At 38.1% G+C, this 12,500-nt stretch overlaps 2 protein-coding genes across 12 annotated transcripts in view; both read right to left on the bottom strand.

Moving 5' to 3' along the window:
- The window catches only part of ptprma (protein tyrosine phosphatase receptor type Ma), a 262,637-nt gene that overhangs the window by 109,263 nt on the left and 140,874 nt on the right, over window positions 1-12,500 (bottom strand). For all 9 annotated transcript variants that reach the window (XM_082184699.1, XM_082184700.1, XM_082184704.1 and 6 more), the window contains exons 8-11: window positions 9,319-9,624; window positions 7,794-7,903; window positions 1,433-1,634; window positions 1,229-1,331 (exon numbers count right to left, since the gene is read on the bottom strand). In XM_082184699.1, the coding sequence (XP_082040825.1) occupies window positions 1,229-1,331; window positions 1,433-1,634; window positions 7,794-7,903; window positions 9,319-9,624 (721 nt within the window). The remainder of the gene's footprint in view (window positions 1-1,228; window positions 1,332-1,432; window positions 1,635-7,793; window positions 7,904-9,318; window positions 9,625-12,500) is intronic.
- LOC309509807 (uncharacterized protein) overlaps window positions 1-12,500 on the bottom strand; it is a 120,517-nt gene that overhangs the window by 17,351 nt on the left and 90,666 nt on the right. The gene's annotated exons all lie outside the window — the stretch shown is intronic.

The raw sequence follows: 12,500 nt of genomic DNA, 5'->3' as shown, positions 1-12,500 counted from the left end.
CCACCAACGTGCATTTAAAAAAAAAACTAAAACAAAAAACAAAAAACTGTAATATTGTTAAATATTATGACATTTTAAATTTTCTATGTGAATATATAGTAAAGTGTAATTTATTCCTGTGATCGAAGCTGAATGTTCAGCATCATTACTCCAGTCTTCAGTGTCACATGATCCTTCACAAATCACTCTAATATGAGGATTTGATGATCAAGAAACATTTATGATTATTATCAGTGTTGAAAACCGTTGTGTACATTTCTATTCATCAAAGAATCCTGAAATAAAAAATAAAAAACGTACAGTTTTTGGACGTGAAAAAGAACAAGTCATTCTATAATTTACAGTGAAAAAACGTAAATTTACATTCCCACAATGCCCGGTGTGACACTATTTTTGTTGAATTAACCGTTCGTATCGGTTGTACATTAGGGTTTTATGTTACATTTAATGTTGTGTATTACAATGGTACAAAACAGATATTAGTACTTCAATATGTCGGTACATTAACATTATATCAGATAATAAAATACGTTTTTTTACTGTAAATTTAAGCTAAATTTGCAAAACCTGAAATGTTGCTACTGTATTTTTTATGGTAAATTGAACAGATTTGTTGTACAGTGAGAGCAGAGCGGGACGCACCGACAAAAGCTTCGATCTCAGATTAATGCGGTTCTTTAGAACTTTCTATTCATCAAAGAATCCTGAAACAAAAATGTAAATAACGGTTTTCAAAATTGATAATAATCATAAATGTTTCTTGATCATCAAATCATCATATTAGAGTGATTTGTGAAGGATCATGTGACACTGAAGACTGGAGTAATGATGCTGAAAATTCAGCTTTGATCACAGGAATAAATTACACTTTACTATATATTCACATAGAAAACCGATGATTTACATTACAATAATATATCACAATATTACTGTTTTTTTTGGTATTTTTAAATCACATAAACACAGCCTTGGTGAGCAGAAGAGACTTCTTATAAAACATAAAAAATCTTACCGATCCCAAACTTTTGACAGGAAGTGTATTTAGAATTATGTTTAAAACATCAAGTTTGCAAATGCTTCTCATTATAATAGCATGAGATGATGATCATAAAGTGTGTGATCCCTCTGTGTTGGACATGTACAGTATACAATGCAATTCTTGTATTCCAGCAAAATAACTTTTATAAAGTAGCAAAGTATATTCAGTATAAGGATGATGATAACGTACCTGACGGGCGCTCCTCGACTCCGGGCCGGCTTCAGCAGAACCGTCACTGTGCTGTCGCTCTGATTCAGCGGAGTCTCCTGCTCATATCCCGGCATACGCGGAGCTGTTTATGATTGACAGATGACATATGAGCACACACACACACACACACACACACACACACACACACACACACACACACAGAATAACCCGAACGGCTCGTACGTGAGATCTTGGTGGTGAACTGCGTGATGACGGGCGGCCCGTAGCCCTTCACAGTGCTGGCTCTGATGGTGAAGGAGTACGTGGATCCGGGATACAGACCCATGAACACGTGTGACGTCTCGTTGCTGGACTTCAGGACCTTCCCGCTCTGATTGGTCAAGACGAACTCGGGGTCAAAGGAGCTGACGGCCTTGTAGAAGATCTGACCACACAAACACAACATGATAGAGGATCAGGTTACACAAGAGAAGCTCCGCCCACAGTGCCGTCCCATTGGCCCACGGGCCCGCTGGGTATTCTCATTACGAATATTTAACATCAAATCAAAACTGACTCCATTTTCTTTCTTTCTTCATGTCTTATTGTGGATGATTCATCTGTGATCTGAACATTTGACTATTTTCAACATTTCTGTGGACAGTAATATAGAATTTCACCAGTTTTACAGCACAATAAAAGCTTGAGGATTCGAAATATTAAAGGGATAGTTCACTTTGAAAAATTTTTTTGGTATGTTTTAGCTTACCTCAAGGGCATCCAAGATGTAGGTGTCTTTTTTTCCGCAGTAGTTTCAATTTTGATATTTTTAGTTCAAACCGTTCTTGTCTGTCAGTCATATAATGCAGGTCTATGGTCACTGTCTCAAAGAGCATGCACAGAGTCCAAATTAAACAATTCCCCATCGTCCAAATGAAACAATTCCCCATCATAAGTACACATTGATGGCCTAAGACACGAAACGAGCGGTTTGTGTGAGAAAACGAACAGTATTTATATCGTTTTTACCTCTTGTACACAGCCATGTCCAAGTGATCTGAGAGCACGGGCGGGTATAGACATATATATATTTCATTCCAATGAACTGCAGTAGCCAAGGCGACATCTAGTGTATATATCTATACCCGCCCACGATGGGGAATTGTTTTAATTTGGACGATGGGGAATTGTTTTAATTTGGACTCTGTGCATGCTCTTTGAGACAGTGACCATAGACCTGCATTATGACTGACAGACAAGAACGGTTTGACCTAAAAATATCAAAATTGAAACTACTGCGGAAAAAAAGACACCTACATCTTGGATGCCCTTGAGGTAAGCTAAAACATACCAAAAAATGTTTTCAAAGTGAACTATCCCTTTAACATTTGAGGGTTTAAAAGTCAGTTGTTTAAGACATACATTTTAGTATTGTAACTTGTGTGAAATAAAATTATTAATATCATTTTATTTTATTTTACAGTACAACAATAATATATTTGTGTCTTAATTTTTATAATTAAAGTTAAAACAATAATAATGACAATTATAATAATACAAAAATAAATAAATGAATAAAAATATTATTTCATTTATTCTTAATATAAAAAAATCTTTGTATTAATGATAATAACAATAATAATTCATTTGCTCATTTATTTGAATAATAATAAATATTATTTTATAAATAAATATAATAAATTAATACAGGAAATAATAGTAATAAAAAATTAAGAAATATTATTATCATATGTATTAATTTATTATTATTATTACCATTTTATTTATCAATATTTTTACTATTATTATTAATAATAATAATAATAATAATTATTATAATAATAATCATATTTAATGTATTCATTTTTAACAATCATTATTAGTAGTAGTAATAATACACATTTAAAATATATATTTATACATAAATTAATAATAATAATAAAAATGTAAACAAATAAAATAAATAAATACATAAATAATAATAATAACAATAATTATTATTATTCCATTTGGTTCCAAAATTCAGGTACAAATTCAGAATAAAACACTTCCTTTATAAAAAATCTAATATTTCATGTGTTTACTTGCATGTCATGTGACCATTACCCATCATCAGAGAACCATGAACATATAAATGTGTTTGATAATTGAAATATCATCTAAAACCTCAGGGGTGTTTGTAGTGAACATGTGAAGCGTGAGTCGCTGGTGAAGGTGAAGGGTTTGTCTAAAGCTCTCCTCAACACACGAGTCAGAGCCGTTATCATGATGCTCCGGGATAATGCAGGAAGCGCTTCTGAATATAATCTTTCATTATGATGGAGGAGAGCAGACGGGGAGCTTTCATTCTCTTCTGGAGACGAGACGCCCCGCGCTTCTAATATAACTTAATGAAAAGTGGCTGAGGGGCTTCATTTGAATAAATCATTCAGTTGCTAATGAGCGGCCCGGCTAATGCCACTCCATCCTGACTCCCGTTTAAGGCCACAGAGGGATCGCGATCGCACTCATCAGCGGTGAAACACCCAGAGGCTCTGAGACAGGTAGATGGAGAAACCTCCACTGATCCCACAGCCAATCAAACGCCACAGAACCAATCACACGGAATCTTCCTGATGAACAACACATGAATTATGCATGCGTCTTTATTGTGGACGAGCAGAAACACACTACACCTTATTCCTCCTCGATAATCATAATCAAGAGCTGCACCTGTAGAAGCCCAGAATGCACCATGTTTACACGTGAAGCGTTTCTGAACGGTCCTTTCTAACACTCGTCGACCATTGGTTGGCCAAACAGATAGCCCCGCCCCAAACGCACACTATTGGTTGAGACAGGGGTTTCAAACGGTCAGTGCTGGAAGAATCCATGGAAGAGTTTAGAGAAAATCAGCATAAAAAATTGAAAAAGAAAAAAATAATAAAAGGGTTAAAAAAAGAAAAAAGAAAATAATAATTTGATTAAAAAAAAGACAATATATTAGATAAAATTTTTTTTTAAAACCTTAAAGTGCGCTATCCTGCTGTTTTAAAGGCTCCTAATGTTGTCTCTGAGTCTCCTACAACAGATTCACATTCACTGTAATGTCCTCATAATCTCCACTGCAGCATCAGCTCTTTCCTCTCAGTGTCTCTAAGCTCCGCCTCTCTGAGAGCTGCTCTGCTGTGATTGGTCAGAAAGCAAACGCTCATTATCATATCTGAATCTCAGCTCTTGATCACAGTGATACGAACAGTGACGATGGCGTGGGTTTACCGTATCAATCTCAGAAAACAGCGTCTTCTCCACATGAACAACACCAACCAAACTCTCCCAGTCTCAGAGACACTACAGTGTTTGAGGGCGGAGCTAAGAGACGCTGTCAGCCAATCAACACCACAGGCGGGCATTACATTTACATTTACATTTAGTCATTTAGCAGACGCCTTTATCCAAGGCGACTTACAAATTAGGACTAAATTCAGCGAGTCATCATAAAGAGGCAAGAGCAACAACAACGCAAGAAGTGCTCAAAATACGAAGTTCAGGTATTATTCAGAGTAGCATAAGCCTGATAAGTGATGTTTCGATGTGTGGTGTTTTTTTTCTTTTTTTTTTCTGCTAATTAGCATTATGCTAATTAGTTACACTGTTACATTGTAACAGGAAGTGAGACTGAATTACTGATGACTCGTTTCAGTTCAGAATCACTTTCTTTCTTTTCTCTGCACTTAAAACTTTGCAGACTTTTACATTCAGAAAGCGCTTTATTACACATGAAAGATAATGTCCAGAAAATACATAACAGGAGCTTTTTTTGTATAGTTGATGAAGGTCTGACCCCAGAACAGCACGTTTCCTGTGATCCCAGTCCTGCTCATCATTACTGTGTTCCTGAGCAAAGCACTTTACCCAGAATGCTCTGGGGCGACACTGCGCTGAATGACAAGAAGCAGCAGCAGCTCACGGGTGTGACAGAACACACACACACACACACACACACACACACACACGCGTGTCCTGAAGACTCTAATGAGGCAGAACGCTTGGGTTCGGTCCCGTTCCCTTCGGATCAGAGCCTGACACTTCCTTAAAGCCCAGCGATGACAGAGTGTAATTTCATTACGTGAACGTGACAGCTTAATTGCTCGAATTTCCACAAATGAAGTTCTGCAACAATGAGTCTTTTGAGCGGCGCTTTGTTCAGAGTTTCTCGGCACAGAATGAGTCACACTTCCGAAATAATCACAGAACCGACACACACAATGTCCCGGCGCTCACACAACACACCGTGGACACACACACACACACACACACACACACAACACACCGTGGACACACACACACACACACACACACACACAATGTCCCGGCGCTCACACAACACACCGTGGACACACACACACACACACACACACACACACAACACACCGTGGACACACACACACACACACACACACACACACACACACACACACACACACACACACACACACACACACAACACACCGTGGACACACACACACACACACACACACACACACACACACACACACACACACACACACACACAACACACCGTGAGCTTCAGCGACACACACACACACACACACACACACACACACACAATGTCCCGGCACTCACACAACACACCGTGGACACACACACACACACACACACACACACACACACCGGGATCTGACAGAGTCGCAGTCTCACAATTAATATTAGGAAGTTAAATCGTACTTAAAAAATAATGTGTTTTTGGAGCATGAAGATGTTTTGCATTGTGACTTTTTTAAATATTTGAATGAAAATGACTTTTTTTGCATTACAGTAAAAGACAATTTGGGGGTGAAATGCTAATTTGTCTCTTTTTTTAATGCACAACATCATTTGTATTTTGAAATCATATTTGACAAATATATATTGTGTGTGAAATTCATCTTTATGGTAAAAAAAAATAGCAACATATTTCACTTCTATAATGCGACACATTAAAAACAAAGCTTATTTATTGGCCTTCTGGGATCTATTTATTGGAAATCTTCCCAAAGGTCTTTATAGCGGATAAAGTTATTAAAATGTTCTTTACACTAAAAATAAAATGGTTCTGTTCTGAACTGATCACTGAGAGGTTGTTTGGGGAACCGGAAATGGTTCTTTATGGTGTGAAAACCCTCTTTTACTGCAGTAAAGCTACAGATACAGAAGATGTTCATCAGGAAACAAGTCCTTCCATTTAGAAAAGATGATTCAATATGAAAACGTTTTTGGAGGAAGTAAAAAAAAAAAAAATTATTCACTATTATTTACAACCGGATCTGCATTTTAATGGGTTCAAATAATTATTTTAAACAACTTTGTCAATCAAACCGGGAAACTTCGGCGGGTTAGTGAACATCCGTGTGTTCCTGATCAACATTAAGAGCTGAGTGAGTGACTGGAGGCGGGGCTCATCTGCATATTCATAGAACCGCGCATACTAAATGAGGCGAGGGTGTCGAGTTACAGTCAAGATAGTTTATTCATATTACATTTGATATTCCTTTATTTCAAGGAAAAAACGCTTAAATAATATAGTTTTAAGGGATAAAATGATTGACTTTAAATTTAGTTCAATCTTCTCAGTTAAAAGATTAAGTAAATTATCAAAGTTTGATATAATGTTGTTGAATTTTCCGATCAAAGACGAAACATTTGTACTTGATTTGTCCCATTTAATGAGCGTTTGTGCGGGTTTGACTCTCTGACTCTCTTCACACCGCAGCGGGATCATGAATCCTGTTGTTTCCCGTAATGGAAACATGTTTCCTCTCGCCTGTGATTTTCCCACATTCCCGTGAGTCCATCGCTCCGGTATGTGCTCTGTTTGTTATTCCAGTGCCCTACAAATCCAGGAGTCTTTCACCCAAACACTGAAACAACGGAAAACAAGAGCTCAGCGTTTGCTCTTCCACAGACGGCAGTCGTCATCGAGAGCGAGTCGAGAGAGAGAGACTACATCCACTCCGACGCCATTATTGTCCGTCCTTCTGTTAGACTGTCTCACACATGAATTATGTTGAATATCTGTCAGCTGTTAAATTTAACTACACAATTAGATAATACCAGTTTAGCTCAACCAATCACCAAGCAATGCTTCATTTTGTTCAGTCTGTGTGTAAAAAGAGCATTAGCAATTAAAGACAAAACACTTCAGCAAAACATGATCAGCTGAAAGTGTCCCAATCAGTTTTGCTCCTAAATTTTTACATATTTTACTAGTATGAAGAATATCTGGGTATAATATGTCACAGTTTACTTTATTTTGCTCTCCTCACTTACAGAAGTGAACTATAGTGTCCTGATCACACTAGTGAAACACATCACAGATGATCTCTGGTGTCTGAGTGTTTGGCTGGACTGTATGAAAGTGTATGTGGATCTGCTGAGATCATCATGAGATCAGATCTGAGATGTGGAAGAGATTCCTGTGGATCTTTAGCTTTACTATTTAGCTTTTACTCATCCGGTAACAGATTGAGTTAACATGCTCGCTCGCTCAGATCTAAAGGTTATTAGTCTAGATTTATGAGTCCATTAAGAGCGTGTGGTGAGTGAGGAAGGAGTGGAGACGCACCTCGTACTGCTTGATGATCCCGAAGGTCTGAAGAGGCTCTCTCCAGCGGAGGCCGATCTTCTCCTCAAACGTGTTTCCCTGGATGGACTCCAACGGGACGGCGCCGGGAACTGCAATAAACAAAACACTGAGTAGATCACAGACACATATTGAGTTGAAGAGACACTGACTTATTTTTAATCAATATTCTCTTGTATTCAATAAAGAACTTGTTCTCCAAACGCCTGAAAGCATGAGCAGATCCTTCATCTGTTCAGTCTAAAGGAACATGTTAGTGTCTCCTCGACCTCCAGCATCTCCAGACTCAAACTCACTCGCTTCGAGACGCTCCTCGTGAAACATGACGGTTATACAGACGCTATTGTGCGGTAAAATAACACACACTTCACACCGAAACCTGACACACACGAGCCATTCATGATGCAAACGGAATGAAGTGCGACACAAACGACCTCGTCCCTGATGAACTTTGTGTTTCAATGGCTTTATTAAACACTTATCCAAACTCGTTACACTAGAATGATGGCTGAGGCTTTATAAGGTTTTCTAAAAGATGTCAATGTTTATCATATGAACTCGTACGATAACTTCATCTCCAGTTTCTCCATGTGACGAGAGGAGACTATCGGCAGGAACACTGGCAGATCTCACCGCAACCGCCAGAATAAAAGCTTGGTTTAGCTTGAAGAAATTATGACAGGAATATATTACTATTGTACAGTAGAATGTGCTTCTCAAAATAATAAGAATCTTTTTTTTTCTGTTTTAACTTTAACAGTAAATCATAAATCCAGAAGAAGAAAAAAACAGATGGCACAATTTCTGGAAAATGAAAATATTTCATAAGGCCTTATTACAGTAAAAACTCATTCATTTGATCAGTTCATTTTTTTTTATGAATTCAACTGATTTGAATTGAAATTAGTTTTGATTATTTAAATTTAAGAAAACTATAAAAAAGATTAATATCCAGGAAAATTAAAACAGATAACACAGAAATTGGGAAAACTAAAACGGGATTTAAGAAACAAAAAATATTTTTATAGGGTCATACAATTTTTTTTAAAGTTTTTAGACTTCATTAGACATGCTTTTGATGAAAAATTTTTTTATTTTTACCATTAAAATAGAATGAAGACAAATTAAAACATGGAATTTGTGAAAAATTAAACCATTAATAAGCTAGAAAATAAAGAAAATGACAGAAAAAATATTACAAACAAATTATAATAATTAAGGTGTTAATGTTTATGAATTCAAACATGATTTTGATTAATAAAAATGTAAGTTAAATATAAAAAAAATCTAGAAAAATGTAAACAGAACACACAGAATTTGGGGGAAAATAAAAGATTTCATTGGGCCCTAAAATGCTATGTATAATATATAATAAATTGTTGTTAAATTGTATAAGTTTCATGATTTCAATTAATGAGACATGTTTTTTGATAACCATTGAAACACAATGGAGAAGGAAAAGGAATAATGTGATTTGGGATTAGGTAAGAGAGAGAGAGTGTCGTACCGTCCTCGTCGGTCAGCACGTCCAGCTCGTCGCTCTCCTTCACTCCCTCACGGTTGCGCAGGAGCAGTCGGATGCTAACGTTAGTGTACGGCGGGAGGCTTCGGATGGTGTGTTGTGGCGCGCTCGGTGTATCGTAACACACCTCCTCACGCGTCTCCTCTTTAGCCCTGGCCGTGTAGCGGTACTGCACCGTCAGGTTGTAGCTGTAGCAGCGAGTCACGTTGTATCCGAACGGCTCCCAGCGGATCGTGAACTGCCTGGATTGGATGTCCACCACCTGGAGTCTCCGAGGCCCGTGCATGGGATCTGAAACGGGAGCGTTGCGGTTCATAAAAGGGTCAAAAGCTTCCAAATGCAAGAAATACAAGTACAGCAAAAATAAATCAGCTGTTGTCTATGTGAATATATAGTGAAGTGTAATTTATTCCTGTGATCATTTTCAGCATCATTACTCCAGTCTTCAGTGTCACATGATCCTTCACAAATCACTCTAATATGAGGATTTGATGCTCATTTATGATTATTAATGCTGTTTTTATTAAATATACTGATGTCCTCGAGTCTTGAGTCACGCTTGACATCTGAGCGACACAACAGCAGAAGCAGTGAAAGCATCAAATCTTCTGAATGCAAGAATAACAACATTGATATCAGAGATGATCGCATTCAGGATGACAACTTTCTAAGTTTTTTAAGAAATAAATGAAACATGAATGGGATCTGAAAGATGCAACAGGAGAAATCACTGCATTTGGTTCAAAATAAATATGAAGAAATTATATTTAGCTTTTAATGAAGGAGTGATTTTATGAGCATTAGAATGTTTGCATTGTGACATTCTTTTCATGACTATGTATTTCTATTGTATTATAATGTATTAGATTTTTTTTGCATTCAATAATAATGTATTGTTTAACCCTTATTTCTTTCCCCTTTGATTTTGCCATCATACATGATCCACTGGTATCTCTGTGCGATTCCCCCAGTTATGTTGCTGGTAACAGAATAAAACATGTTTTGTGAAGCGTCTGTAACTCAGAGCACATCTGACGTGTTTCCTCCACGCTGGCTCAAAGCTTCCACTCCCGCAGGAACACCGGCTCTGGTAATGGGATCAATTTCCATTCCGGGCTCAATTTGAGCACCATTTCTGTGGGATTTGGCTCTACGGCTCTCGTGTTCACGATCCGAAGGCAATCTGATGTTCCTGATGAGGAACCGAGGAGCTTAACCTGCTTCTCTCCCACTTCAGACGAGATGAGCCGACCGCACACACACACACACACACACACCGCGGGTTTCATTACAGCACGAGCTGTGAAGGCACAGGGAAATGAAGCGAGCGCTTATCTTTATTCTGTGCATGTGTGGCTGAAGATTAAAACAAGGGTTTGGAAACAGCGTTTAATCAGAGGCCTTGTAAGGAACCACTAGAGAAGAGAGTTTAACAGACTCACGGCTCACATTAATCATTAAAACAGGCTCAAACGAAGCCTCTCCATTACTCCAGCTCAGCTTCAACAAGACGACGAGCAGATGAAACACACACTGCTAATGTAAAGATGTATGTTTCAAATCTCCATTTTCCCGAGGGAAACAGTGTGCATTTCATCTTTAACAAGATCATAGTGTGACATCACGATCACGTCGCTCTATCTGCACAGTTACGTGACGGATAACAGTAAAAGCAGATTTTGTACACAATGTATTCATATTCCTCATAACTGCATCAGATGTTCAGATGTGAGCGCTGCTCTCCGTCAGTCTCTGTGAGAGTGAGCCATTTCATCCAGACAATGGGAGTAAAAGCGTTCTGATAATAACCGGAGCGCCGAATCCTTGGACTCACGGCCGCCTCATCCCAGACTGAGCATTGTGGGATACGCTCGGCTGATATTATTGCAAAATAAACACAGAATTCCCTGTATTGCACATTTAAAAAAATGGATATTAAATATTAATTTGAGTGTATTTTCTATTTTCTGTAATTGTTCAATACACAATATTATCACTACTATACTAATACTGTGAAATATTCTTACAATTTAATAACAGCTGTTTTCTATGTGAATATATAGTAAAGTGTAATTTATTCCTGTGAATGTGAATTCTTCAGTGTCACATGATCCTCCAGGAATCACTCTAATATGATGATGTGATGCTCATTTATGATTATCCTCAGTGTTGGACACATGTCTCTGAAACAGAAGTGTGTGTGAGGGTACGAGTGTGTCGCCGTTCTCCCGCACACAATAAACCAGCGCTTCCCGCGGCGCTCCGCTCGGTTCCTCTGGAGTGTGATTGTGGATGAAAGGATCTGAGAGCGAGAACAATCGGAGCACTTCGGCGCTGCGCTATTGTAAAATATCCGAATTTAAAACTTTTAAATGAGAGCTTGATATTCTGCAAAGAAGGAAACCTAGTGATTTTCTCTTTCACTTCCATCTCGGCTGTTGCTGAAAGCGGCGCGAGAGAGAGAGAGAGAGAGAGAGAGAGAGATCGTGAGATGAAATGGCCGGATCGAGGACTGATTGAGAGAGAAGTGCTGCCTTTACAGAGGAGGAATGAATCCCTGCTGATCCTGAAAGGGAATAATGAGACTCCGAGCGTTAGAGAGAGAGAGAGAGAGAGAGGGAGAGAGAGGAGAGAGAGAACCAGGGCCTTTCCATCTCAACACAATCCTGTCATCAATAAAGATTTTCACTTATTCACACCATTATGATTGACTAAAGGTGACATATTATGCCTCTTACATCACCATCTCTGGTGTCCACAGAATGAGTGTGTGAAATTTCAGCTCAAAATACCAGATCATTTATTACAGCTTGTCAAATTTGCCCATTTTTGAGTGTGAGCAAAAACTCGCCGTTTTTGTGTGTGTCCCTTTAAATGCAAATGAGCTTTAGCTCCGCCTCCGTTCAGAAGAGGGCGGAGTCTTTACTCGAGCTTCAGAAACTCCGGCAATACGCTGATTTCACGCAGCCGTTATTTTGAAATCGAAAGCGAGGCTCCGGTGGGAAGAAAACCGGAAGTGTCGCCTTTAATCACAGGAGAGTCGTGAATGCGATGGTGTATTGTTGTGTTTAATGATGTTGTGTCAATTCTAAAAATGTACAAACATTTCTTTCATACTTTAGACTATATACAGTGAAATTCATTTATAAATAAAATAATTTTTTTAT

This window comes from Leuciscus leuciscus, assembly GCF_965113295.1.
Source record: "Leuciscus leuciscus genome assembly, chromosome: 11".
NCBI lineage: Eukaryota > Metazoa > Chordata > Actinopteri > Cypriniformes > Leuciscidae > Leuciscus > Leuciscus leuciscus.
The sequence above is the reverse complement of the archived record's forward strand: the minus strand, read 5'-3'. Positions and strand labels throughout refer to the sequence as shown.